Genomic DNA, 10959 nt, shown 5'->3' with positions numbered 1-10959 from the left:
GTACACGTAAACATCCTGTCAGCTCACATCCTAGAATCTAAACTGCTGTGTTACATGTAAAAGAAAGAAGAAGCTTTAGTTATGTTGTTACTGCCTGACACAAGGTGCCTTTACAGTTACCATGTGGTTATTTTACAAAGCACTGAGACTTCCTTCTGGAATAAACTTTTATTTTTAAATGAACAAATGACAATGAAAGTACAATGTTATGTTTTACAGATGTTTGCTTCTTTGATGGTAAAAGCCCAAAGCAAAAACACAAACACACACACGCTCAGTTGTAGGTCATGTATCTGGGGGTGGCGCTGAACTTGGCGTAGGACTTGATGACCTTGTTGACGGCCTCCAGGAAGTCTTTCTCCGTGGCGATCTTCCTGCGGGCTCTGATGGCGAACATGCCGGCCTCTGTGCACACGCTGCGGATCTCAGCGCCTGGCAGGAAAACACACATCAGAGTTTTTATCAGGGTGAACAGGAAGTTCACTCGTTCATCTAGATACTTGTGTGGCCTTCTGGCAACACAGGACGATAACAACCTGCTCGCACAAGAGCGAAGAGCTGTAGCTGCTCAGGACAACTGTCTGCTGGCCTTGAATGAACGGGTTCACCTGCATTTCAACAACCACTGCAGTGTGTAAGACATTTATAGACAGTGTTTGTCCTTGTTCAAATCACACCCAAGATAAAAATCAGTTCCACAAAACTGCTCTTGTGAAAACGATGCATCTCTAAAATATCAACTTTTCATTATAATACAATGATGATGCACAGCTAGTATTAAATAAGAAAGAAATGTTTTCTCTGTTAGGTCAAAACCAATTGGATTTAGAGATGGATAGTTTTTCTTTCAGTGACAGAACGACAGTTCAGTGCCCCCTTGTGGCCATAGATGAGTACTGCACCCTGGAAGCTCTGATTTTAACCTGAATCTTCTGTGTCCAATCACGTGGTCACCTGAGTTCATTAGTTCACACAGATTTAACATGTGTCTCCAGCTGTGACTGAATCTTACCTCCCTGCTTTATATGCAAATTAACAGGTCTGTGTTGTTTTTAGCCAATCAACAGAGAGGTTGGTTGTCCCTCTGTAGAACTGTGAATAACTCTCACCATCTGAGTTTTTAATAGTGGCAGGACCAATCAGACTGTCAGAGGACAAACGTAGAGTATCGAGTCCTTCAGTTGCATTCACACCACGACAGGAACGTGGCTACGACCAGGTCTGAACTGGACCTCACTGGGAGTTTGAAGTTTGTAATTCCTCAGTTGCAGCTAATTAACAAATGCTCCATGTGACCTGACAATGTTCCTGTGAGTCTTGTGTGGTGATTTTAGAACAGGTGATGAGTCAAACTGAGCCACAGAGGTAGAGAGGCTGTTTCAATAATAAGTGGGAGATGTGGAGATGAGAAAGTCTGACGCGAGTCTGAAAGCTGCTGTGTCGGTCTTACCAGTGCTGTTGGGACAGAGACGAGCCAGCAGCTCAAAGCGAATGTCTCTCTCCACACTCATGGAGCGGGCGTGGATCTTGAAGATGTGTGTGCGACCCTGAAACACAGAATGAACCCAGGTGAGGTCAAGAAGTTCATCAGAGAAAACTGCACTTAGAAAGTAACAGTTCAACTAGATGAGCAGAAAGAAACGCTTATGGCTGGTTTATGGGACTCTAACTCACCTCCAGGTCGGGGAGGCTGAACTCAATCTTCCTGTCCAGACGCCCGGGTCTCATCAGGGCCGGGTCCAGTGTGTCTGGTCTGTTGGTGGCCATCAGTACTTTGATGTTGCCACGAGGGTCGAAGCCGTCCAGTTGGTTGATGAGCTCCAGCATGGTCCTCTGGACCTCGTTGTCTCCTCCAGCGCCGTCGTCAAAACGAGCACCTGTCAGGTTCAAACACAGGACGACGGTTTGTGTTTAACAAGGAGGGAGTGGGTTTTATCTGTCAAACTATATTCGCTTCATTACAAATTAGTCTGTTTTTTTTACACTGAGCCAGCAAATCCTGCATTAGAACCTGATTTAACTCTTAAAGGGATAGTTCAACATTTTGGCAAATTGGCCCATGACCATAATCCCTATAGTTTTAGGAGTAGTACCTTTAATTGTCAGTGCAAGCTATTTTTAAAACGGCGGAGCAGAGCTACACTATGGAGGCTAATGGGATTTCTTGGTTTCCCCTCATCAAACTCATCAAATACACAATCCAACAACTCCAAAAGGCTCTCATGGACAAGTTGTGACCTGCACATTCACCACGCTATGAGATAATAATGGATCGTTACGAGACAGAGTTGTTTTAGAGGGAAATGTAGAGACTGCTTGCCGAAAAACTGCGCTCGACGGGAAGGCGCGTCAGCGGTATTGCATGAATTTACCTCGAAAACAACTTATTATTATCTCATAGCGTGGTGAATGTGCAGGTCACAACTTGTCCACCAGAGCGTTGTGGAGTTGTTGGATTGTGTATTTGATGAGTTTGATGAGGGAAACCAAGAAATCCCATTAGCCTCCGTAGTGAAGCTCTGAGCAGCTCACGGCTCTGCTCCGCCGTTCTAAAAATAGCTTGCACCGACAATCAAAGGTAACGAACCTATGCCTACCTAGGTGTCAGGCCAATGTGTGTGAGGATTATGAATGAAAAGGAAATGTGAGTGTTTGCTTTGCAAGTCAATTTACAGTGTGCGCTCCTAAAATGTTAAGTTAGTGGCCACTGTGCTCTTAGTAACATGTTAGTCTGGATCCCTGCGTTAGGGTGAGCTTTACCTCCAATGGCATCAATCTCATCAAAGAAGATCAGACAGGCCTTCTTAGTCCGGGCCATCTCAAAGAGCTCACGCACCATCCTGGCTCCCTACGACACAGGAAGGAGGAGGAAATGATAAAACATCTGGTCCATATTTAGAAGTAAACAGCCGTTAGTCTTTGACCTCGGAGCTCTTCTCACCTCTCCAACATATTTCTGCACCAGCTCGGAGCCGATGACTCTGATGAAACAGGCGTCGGTCCTGTTGGCGACGGCACGAGCGCACAGGGTCTTTCCTGTGCCAGGGGGCCCGAACAGCAGCACACCTTTAGGGGGCTCGATACCCAGATTGACAAACCTCTCAGGCTGGAGGGGAGAAATAAAAACAGAAATGTGAATGAAGGGTCAGGATGGAGGTGTGTGTAGTTACATCCACATGGCAGTTTTATTCTGGGCAGTTGTTGTTGTATGGAGTGTGAGCACTCACATGCAGCAGGGGGGTCTCCACCACTTCTCTCAGCTTCTCAATCTGCTCCTTACATCCACCAACATCACTGTAGGTCACATCAGGCTTCTCCTCCACCTACAGCACCACATATTGGACAAAGAGTCACTACCAGACCTGGAAAAGTTTCCTTTTGGAAATGTGTTTTTATCTGGACATTTCCACAGTCCATAAATTCATCTTAACTTTCCTTGAACACTGATAAAAATGTTCACTTATCTTATCTTGTCCCAAACTGTAACAAGCTCAAACAGTACTTTTTATGAGTGGTGGATTCATACCTGCATCATGGTGACAGTGGGGTCAATCTTTGGAGGCAGAGGGATATGGATCTGATACTTGTTCCTATCAACACTGGAGGAGAAGAAGAGATTGTTTCATTAGACAAGTAACGTAAATAAATGTGATAATATGATTATGATGATATTTGATACTTTTAATAATTATTATGCCTCACCCAACTCTCATGCCTTCCTCAATGTCAGTGGGGGCCACCTGGTCGCTCAGGTCCACCACAAACTTGGCAAACTGTTTGACATTGATGATGTATTTTGGATCCTCTGAGTCTGCATTGATGATCTTTGTGCATCTGTGGGGAAGAAAAACAGTTACAGTTAATTATAACACTACCTTTATGTGCAAATTGGGCGACATGAAATGTTTTGATTTGACAGCAACACTGTTTAAAGAATAGATACTGTCTGAAACTTTACTTTCTTTAATATTGATTGAATGTATTGTTGTCCTGTCTCATTCTGGCTGGAAAACATGAACAGTTGTTTCTGTTTCTGTCCCTCACAGTTCATACCACTATAAAAAGCCCACTGATCTTGTGTTGCATGAGTAGTACTGACTCCAATGTACTCAGATCTATTTACAGTTACCGTCCAGTTTGCTTTACCTTGCCACCTGCAGGGGCTGTTCACTCTGCAGAGTCTGTTTGTCAGCAGCCAGATCCCAGAGTGCTGGTGGGGCCAGGCCGGTGTCCGATTCCTTGATGCCTGACAAAGACAAAAACACAGAGGACATTTAAGACAATTTATCCCCGCAAGCATTTTGTGGATTTAGGTTTTGGTGACATTTCCCAGTGACACCAACACACACAAGCAGCAATGTGGTCTTAGTTATCATACACTTATGGCTCAGTCACCCACCTGTCAGCTCGTTGATCTTTTTGAGCAGCTGCTGGATGTCATCCTCCACTTGTTTAATCTGTCTCGAGTAGGTGCTTTGACCCTAGTGATAAATAACACACAACAATTCAGGGCAACTTTGAATGACTAACAATGCTAATGTATGCTAAACTTACACCTTAAACGGACAGATTACAGCTGGTGTAAATCTTTCTGGGTCTGTACTTACATAGGTTTTCAGCAGAGCGATGTCCCCTTCATCCAAAGCTGTGAAGAAGATGAAAACAACATCAATGATTTTACACTGTCAGTGACAGTAGGCCGTTAGCTTTGTTGTCCAGCTCAGCACTGCAGTTTATTACATACACATTTAGGAATGTAACATTTGCGTCCACTATTTGCATGTTTCGCATCTCAAAATATAAGTTTACTAACCGGCCACACTTAAAGTAGGCAGAGGTGACCAGAAGCAATTTGTTGAAGAGATGCTAACGTTAGCACCGGAGCTAAGTCCGAGGTTTCCTTTCAGCAAAGAGCATTTAACTGCTGTTTTAGAGGTTAATTGGCCTTTTTTCCACTAACCTCTGATAGGTGCGTCATCCTTTTCCTCCTCCTTTGTCTTCCTCTGGTCGTCTCCCAGATAATCCGGCATATTTAATGTGAATAAAGTGTTTTCTCACAGAAAGACCGAGCTGCTCCGGCAGCTAAACCCAACAATTACACAGCAGCTTTGAGCTTCCGCCGCTGCGCCGCTGCTCACCGGAAGTACCGGTCGGAACTTTATTGACGACGCACCACCGATAAAGACAAAAAACTAAAAATATTTTATTCACGTGTAAGACACTTATATACCTCAAAAATATTAAATATATTTTGTATTTACTATTTTAACAAATATTACGTGCGGGGGAAAAAACACACAGCCGAGTAAACGGTCCTCTGCGGAACTGTGTCGGTGTGGGACCGCGGGGCAACACGGAGCGGTCGGCGGCGGGACAGCGGCGCTCGTTCCCGGATTGGCAGCGGTAAAGGCAGGGAGGCCCATGTGGTGTGTGTGTCAGTGAGCGGGCCACAAACTTGAGCACTTTACAAAGCTTTTCACTAGACTGTTTGAGCAGCTGAATGTCCGCCTAGCCCCGTCTGACCAAGATGTTGTTGGCAGCGCTCGACGGCGATGAGACGGTCGTGTTTGCCGCCACTGCCGGTAAGCAGCACGGAGCAGAGGCCGGCTAGGCTAACTACCACTGGGTTATACCGACACTGGCTACACTCGTTAGCATTCAGCTAAAAAAGCACACTGCACTTTCACTAAGCTAATACTACCAGCTAATTAAAAGTCTAGAAAATTCTCTGTATTTTCTTAATTTCTCGGTTTATTCCTAATGTTTTTTTGGTTTTGTTTTTTTTGTCGTGTTAGCATATTGTCATTTAGCTGCTGCCCACTCATGGTTGCACTTGCTGCAGTGATTTATTAGCTCATGTCATTGGCTAAACATCTAGTAGTTGCATAATGTGTGGACACCTGTTGTACCTCCTGCTGGTTCAGTGCTCAGATACAGCAACACTACAGGACCCTAACCCTTAAACACAGCCAGGGGCAAACATGTGTTAATGAGTGTTTGCATCAGAATAATATAGCTTAATGTTGTTAACAATTGTGTGGGTGATTATAATGATGATTCATGATGAAGCAAAAATGAATTGTAGATATAATTGAGGCAATTATATAATTCAAGTGACTAGGAATGTGGTATGAGACAGCCACTGTGACAGAAAGACATGGTTTCCTTCACCTCCTCTTCTCCCCTCAGCCTCTGTGCAGGTGCAGGTGGAGCCGGTGGGCCGGTGGTTCGAGGCCTACGTGAAGAGGAGGAACAGGAACACCTCGACCTCCTTCCAGGAGCTGGAGGAAGAGGAGGTGTCGTCCGAGGAGTCGGAGGATGAGGAGTTTCAGCTGGAGGAGTACCCCATGCTCCGCACGCTCGACCCCAAAGACTGGAAGGTACCAGACAGTCCAGATCAGAGACTTCAGTCACATAAATCACTGTCTCCACTCTGAAGCTGGGAGGAGATGACGTGCATAGGAAATACTCACCAGACAGCTGCTTGTTATAATGCCCACTAGCTACTCAGTATACAATCAGAACTTTTTTTTCTCCCTTAATTCGGTTGCTAAGGCCTTCTGTGTTTCACAGTTGCACAGATTTTAAATATAAGACCAAGAAAACCTTAAATACATACAGTCAAGCCTGAAATTATTCATACCCCTGGCAAATTTTGACTTAAAGTTACTTTTATTCAACCAACAAGTTTTTTCTTGATTGGAAATGACACAGGCATCTCCCAGAAGAGAATAAGACGATGTGCAAGAGGCATCATTGTGGGGGAAAAAAATGTTCAGCTTTTTTTTTTTACCCCAAATCAAAATTTGTCAGGGGTGCATATGAATCATTTTGGACTTGACTGTAATTATGTCAATATTAGGAAGAGTTAAGGGTGTTTTCTGCAAACGTTTTATTTTAAGGAAACCTGAACTTGGAAGAAAATGGTACGACAGGCCCTTGATTTATAATTGTGGCATAAGTTTTGACCAATGCTCCGATGCATTACTAATACTAATCTGACACTACCGTTAGGGAATAAGGAGTTATTGATTGCTTTACTTATTCCATCTGCAGCGTTCCTTCCACTGTTTGAAAGGTGTGACACTTGGAGACAAGAAGCACCAAGAACTTGTATCACTAAAACTATAAATATTTTGTATAAACAGTCTTTTATGAAACTTTGCTTTGTATATTTGAACTAAACTACTGTCAGTCATTTACTATGCGACCACCAGCACATGTCAGTCCACCTGTCTCTGTCTCTGAACCTCCTCGTTGTCTTGTCACCCGTCAGAATCAGGATCACTATGCCGTCCTCGGGCTTCCACACCTGAGGTACAAAGCCACACAGAAACAGATCAAAGCTGCTCGTAAGTGTTTCCTCCTCCTCCTTTTGCTCTTACAGATGAATTTCTCTCTTCTGTTGGTTTTGGTCTCATTCTCTGTCGTCTCTCAACAGACAAACTGATTGTGTTGAAGCACCATCCTGACAAGAGGAAAGCGGCAGGAGAGCAGATTGTAGAAGGAGACAACGACTACTTCACCTGTATAACTAAAGGTAGACGATGCTGCTCCTGTCATCAACACTGATATCACACCTGAGGACCTGAACCTCACATCTCTGTGTCTGTTTGAACCTCAGCTATAGAAATGCTGTCCGACCCCGTGAAGAGAAGAGCCTTCGACAGCGTAGACCCCACCTTCGACAACACCGTGCCTTCAAAGAGCGAAGGCAAAGAAAACTTCTACGAAGTGTTTACATCCGTTTTTGATAGAAATGCAAGATGGTCTTCCAAAAAGCACGTTCCCAAAATTGGAACTGCAGAGTCTTCTTTTGAAGAAGTGGATAATTTTTACTCTTTTTGGTAAGTGGAACATTTTTTCTCACATTTTTAGCAAAACAAATAAGAGAAGAAAACAAACTGATGGGCTTCTTTCTTCCTGTTAAAGGTATAACTTTGACTCATGGAGGGAATTCTCATACCTGGATGAAGAGGAGAAGGAAAAGGCTGAATGGTGAGTACATCATCTTGACCACTGAAACACATCCACCTCTACATGTTCTGACTCCACTGACTCACTGTGTTTTCTCTGCAGTCGAGACGAGAGGAGGTGGATTGAGAAGCAGAATCGAGCTTCCAGAGCTCAGAGGAAGAAGGAGGAGATGAACAGAATACGAACACTAGTTGGTACAGTCCTCCAGAGCCGACACACACACCGCAACATCTCACCAAACATCACAAAGCTGCACCAGAGCAATATGAAAACATAGCGCAGGTCACACACACTGGTGCACATGAGCAACGTTGATCGGTTGTGTCATCTCTCTGCAGACACTGCCTACAGCTGCGACCCTAGAATAAAGAAGTTCAAAGACGACGAGAAAGCCAGGAAGGAATCTGAGAAGAAGGCCAAAGTTGAAGCCAAGAAGAGAGAGCAGGAGGAGAAGGAGAGAGTGAGTGTCGCCTAACACACAACACCTGACAACACTACAGCTTGTCTGTACCGGACACATGTCTACACATCATCCTGATAACAAAACAAAGCTAGATGTGTTCAAAACTGTCAGTAAATCTGGACGCTGTAGCTTTTAGTCGGCGTTCCTCAGGAGGAAGCAGTGACCTTGTTGCTGGATATTTAAAGCAGGAGCTTAATCCACATTTGGTGCGTTAGTGTTTCCTGCAGCAGGACGGAGAATGTGGGATTAGGTGGAGTTGAACTAGAAGAGTAGGAGGTGAATGTGACCCTTCAGAAAAATATTTATCCCCCCGACCAAAGTAAACATGTTCAAAAGCTGCTGTCGTATATTTTAATATCTCACATTTACTAGTTAAGTCAAAACCAATCACATCACTGACTCCTTTGAAAGGTGAGTGACTGATGTGAAATGGATATGACACGAAAATTCAATTCATTGAAACAATTTAACAGCTTTAGCCTGTTTGTGTTATATTTCCATCTCCTGTGACACAAAAGAGCAAAAAAAACAATGAAGCGCTGTGCAACAAGATCAGTCCTTAACAAAGTCAACACAACGGTGTCCTCGTGAATCACTGGCCCCAGAGAACAAAGCTGTAAAATCAGTTTGGACCAGAGCAACATGTAACTCTCACTGACTGAGGCGTTTCCTCTGTGTTCAGACAACAATGGAGTCAATATGATCAGGCTTCAGTTGATAACAGCTGGAGACAAACAATGTAGGTTTAACTGTACAGAGATTCAGCAATACAAATACAATAATGACCAAGTGCAAGATCCAAAACACTGGAGCTGCATTTTCTTTTTGGGATAAAGGTAAATGTGTCACAACATTGTTTTGCATTGTTAGCACCAATAGTGTTGTCACATTTTTACCAGTGAAAAAATGACCATTCCAGCTGATATAGTCATAATCTGCCAAAAAATAATTTTTCTTTTTTCATAATAGTGCTGCCTTATTATAAAATATCACGCTATGTACCTCGGTTTTGAGGTCACAGATCGGTTCATTTTCGGTACAGTATGGGAACAAAATGCAAAACCGTACCGTACGAGTCTCTTTTGAACAGAACGATATTGCATTGGTCGAACCAAAAGCAAAAAAATCTATTTGTGGCGGATGTAATTTATGTGTGGAAGGCTGCCACGAATAAATGAATGTATGGGAAACACTGGTAATATTTATTTGATATAATGTCGGCTATAGCTTCATACATTTAAGACCCCTATCTGCCAGCACCACAAATAGAATCTAATTTTGTGGGAAAAATAACTCAGGTGCTCCCTCATTTAGACCATGCAGACTTTTTTGACCCCCATTCTTAAAAGAATTGGAATCGAGAATTGTTAGGAATCGAAACGTGGAATCGGAACCAGAATCGTTTAATTTCAAACGATGCCCAACCCTACTGTGTCGTCCCTCTGGCAAATGTTGATGAATCGGCTTCCTGTGTGTGTGTGTGTGACAGGCTCGGCAGGCGGAGCTGGACGCTGCTCGTCTGGCTAAAGAGAAGGAGGAAGAGGAGGCCAAGCAGGCGGCGCAGCAGGCCAAGAAGGAGAAGGAGATCCAGAAGAAGGCCATCAAGAAGGAGAGGCAGAAACTCAGGACCACCTGCAAGGTTCATCCTCATCACCCTGTGTAAACATACATGAGATCTGACCTCAGATCTGCTCCAGCTAACACCTGTCTCCACCTCTTCGCTCACTCACAGAACTGGAATTACTTTGCTGACGACGAAGCCGACAGCGTGAAAATGATGGAGGAAGTGGAGAAGCTCTGTGATAGGCTGGAGCTGACCAGGTAAAATCACTGATAGGAATTTAAAAAATAACTTTGGCCACACTTCTGTAGACCAGGCCCCCACATGCATCTTAGTTGTAACCATAGAAACATCCTGATGCTGAACAGTATCTGATGTTCCCTGTGTTTCCAGTCTGCAGTCACTCAATGAAATCCTGGCCTCAGGCTCAAAAGAAGACAGCAAGGTCGCCGTGGAGAAGCAGGTAACAAAGCAAATCAAGATTTTTATTGTACTGAGGCGCAGTGTGTCTGTAGTGGTCAGAGTGTGTTAAGGTGTCTGTAGTGGTCAGAGTGTGTTAAGGTGTCTGTAGTGGTCAGAGTGTGTTAAGGTGTCTGTAGTGGTCAGAGTGTGTTAAGGTGTCTGTAGTGGTCAGAGTGTGTTAAGGTGTCTGTAGTGGTCAGAGTGTGTTAAGGTGCTGGTGTTTGCGTTGCCAGGTGCAGGAGGTGAACGCTCAGCTGCAGAGGGAGCGGGAGGCCGAGGTGCAGGCCCGGCAGGCGGCCCGCAGCGCCGAGCAGGCCAGCGGGGGGGGAGGGGCCGGGGGCAAGGGCTGGAACGAGGACGACCTCCAGCTGCTCATCAAAGCCGTCAACCTGTTCCCCGCTGGAACCAACGCCAGGTACACACACTGTACACACACATTGCACACGCACACAGTCCTACAAACCAACCAGCAACAGGAGTTCCTCCCTTCACACCT

At 44.5% G+C, this 10959-nt stretch overlaps 2 protein-coding genes across 2 annotated transcripts in view; one reads left to right on the top strand and one right to left on the bottom strand.

The window, feature by feature from the left end:
- Positions 1 to 153: 153 nt before the first annotated feature.
- psmc2 (proteasome 26S subunit, ATPase 2) lies at positions 154 to 5126 on the bottom strand. The gene is made up of 12 exons (XM_085769691.1): positions 4961 to 5126; positions 4608 to 4645; positions 4400 to 4481; positions 4147 to 4246; positions 3703 to 3834; positions 3527 to 3599; positions 3228 to 3323; positions 2942 to 3106; positions 2761 to 2848; positions 1675 to 1877; positions 1451 to 1547; positions 154 to 432 (listed from the first exon to the last, which is right to left on the bottom strand). Exons 1-12 carry the CDS (start codon positions 5028 to 5030, stop codon positions 275 to 277), a joined length of 1302 nt encoding a protein of 433 aa, XP_085625817.1. The 5' UTR covers positions 5031 to 5126; the 3' UTR covers positions 154 to 274.
- A 246-nt stretch (positions 5127 to 5372) lies between these two features.
- The window catches only part of dnajc2 (DnaJ (Hsp40) homolog, subfamily C, member 2), a 9195-nt gene continuing 3608 nt past the window's right edge, over positions 5373 to 10959 (top strand). The window contains exons 1-12 of the mRNA XM_085769683.1: positions 5373 to 5582; positions 6190 to 6380; positions 7277 to 7352; positions 7442 to 7540; positions 7625 to 7847; positions 7933 to 7998; positions 8080 to 8171; positions 8316 to 8437; positions 9930 to 10079; positions 10173 to 10261; positions 10395 to 10464; positions 10697 to 10878. Coding sequence (XP_085625809.1) covers positions 5528 to 5582; positions 6190 to 6380; positions 7277 to 7352; positions 7442 to 7540; positions 7625 to 7847; positions 7933 to 7998; positions 8080 to 8171; positions 8316 to 8437; positions 9930 to 10079; positions 10173 to 10261; positions 10395 to 10464; positions 10697 to 10878 — 1415 coding nt within the window. The 5' untranslated portion in view covers positions 5373 to 5527. The remainder of the gene's footprint in view (positions 5583 to 6189; positions 6381 to 7276; positions 7353 to 7441; positions 7541 to 7624; positions 7848 to 7932; positions 7999 to 8079; positions 8172 to 8315; positions 8438 to 9929; positions 10080 to 10172; positions 10262 to 10394; positions 10465 to 10696; positions 10879 to 10959) is intronic.

Source organism: Trachurus japonicus, chromosome 23 (genome assembly GCF_045865225.1).
Source record: "Trachurus japonicus isolate A0001 chromosome 23, Traja_1.0".
In the NCBI taxonomy this organism is placed as follows: Eukaryota; Metazoa; Chordata; class Actinopteri; order Carangiformes; family Carangidae; genus Trachurus; species Trachurus japonicus.
This window is presented reverse-complemented; position numbering and strand designations above follow the sequence as displayed.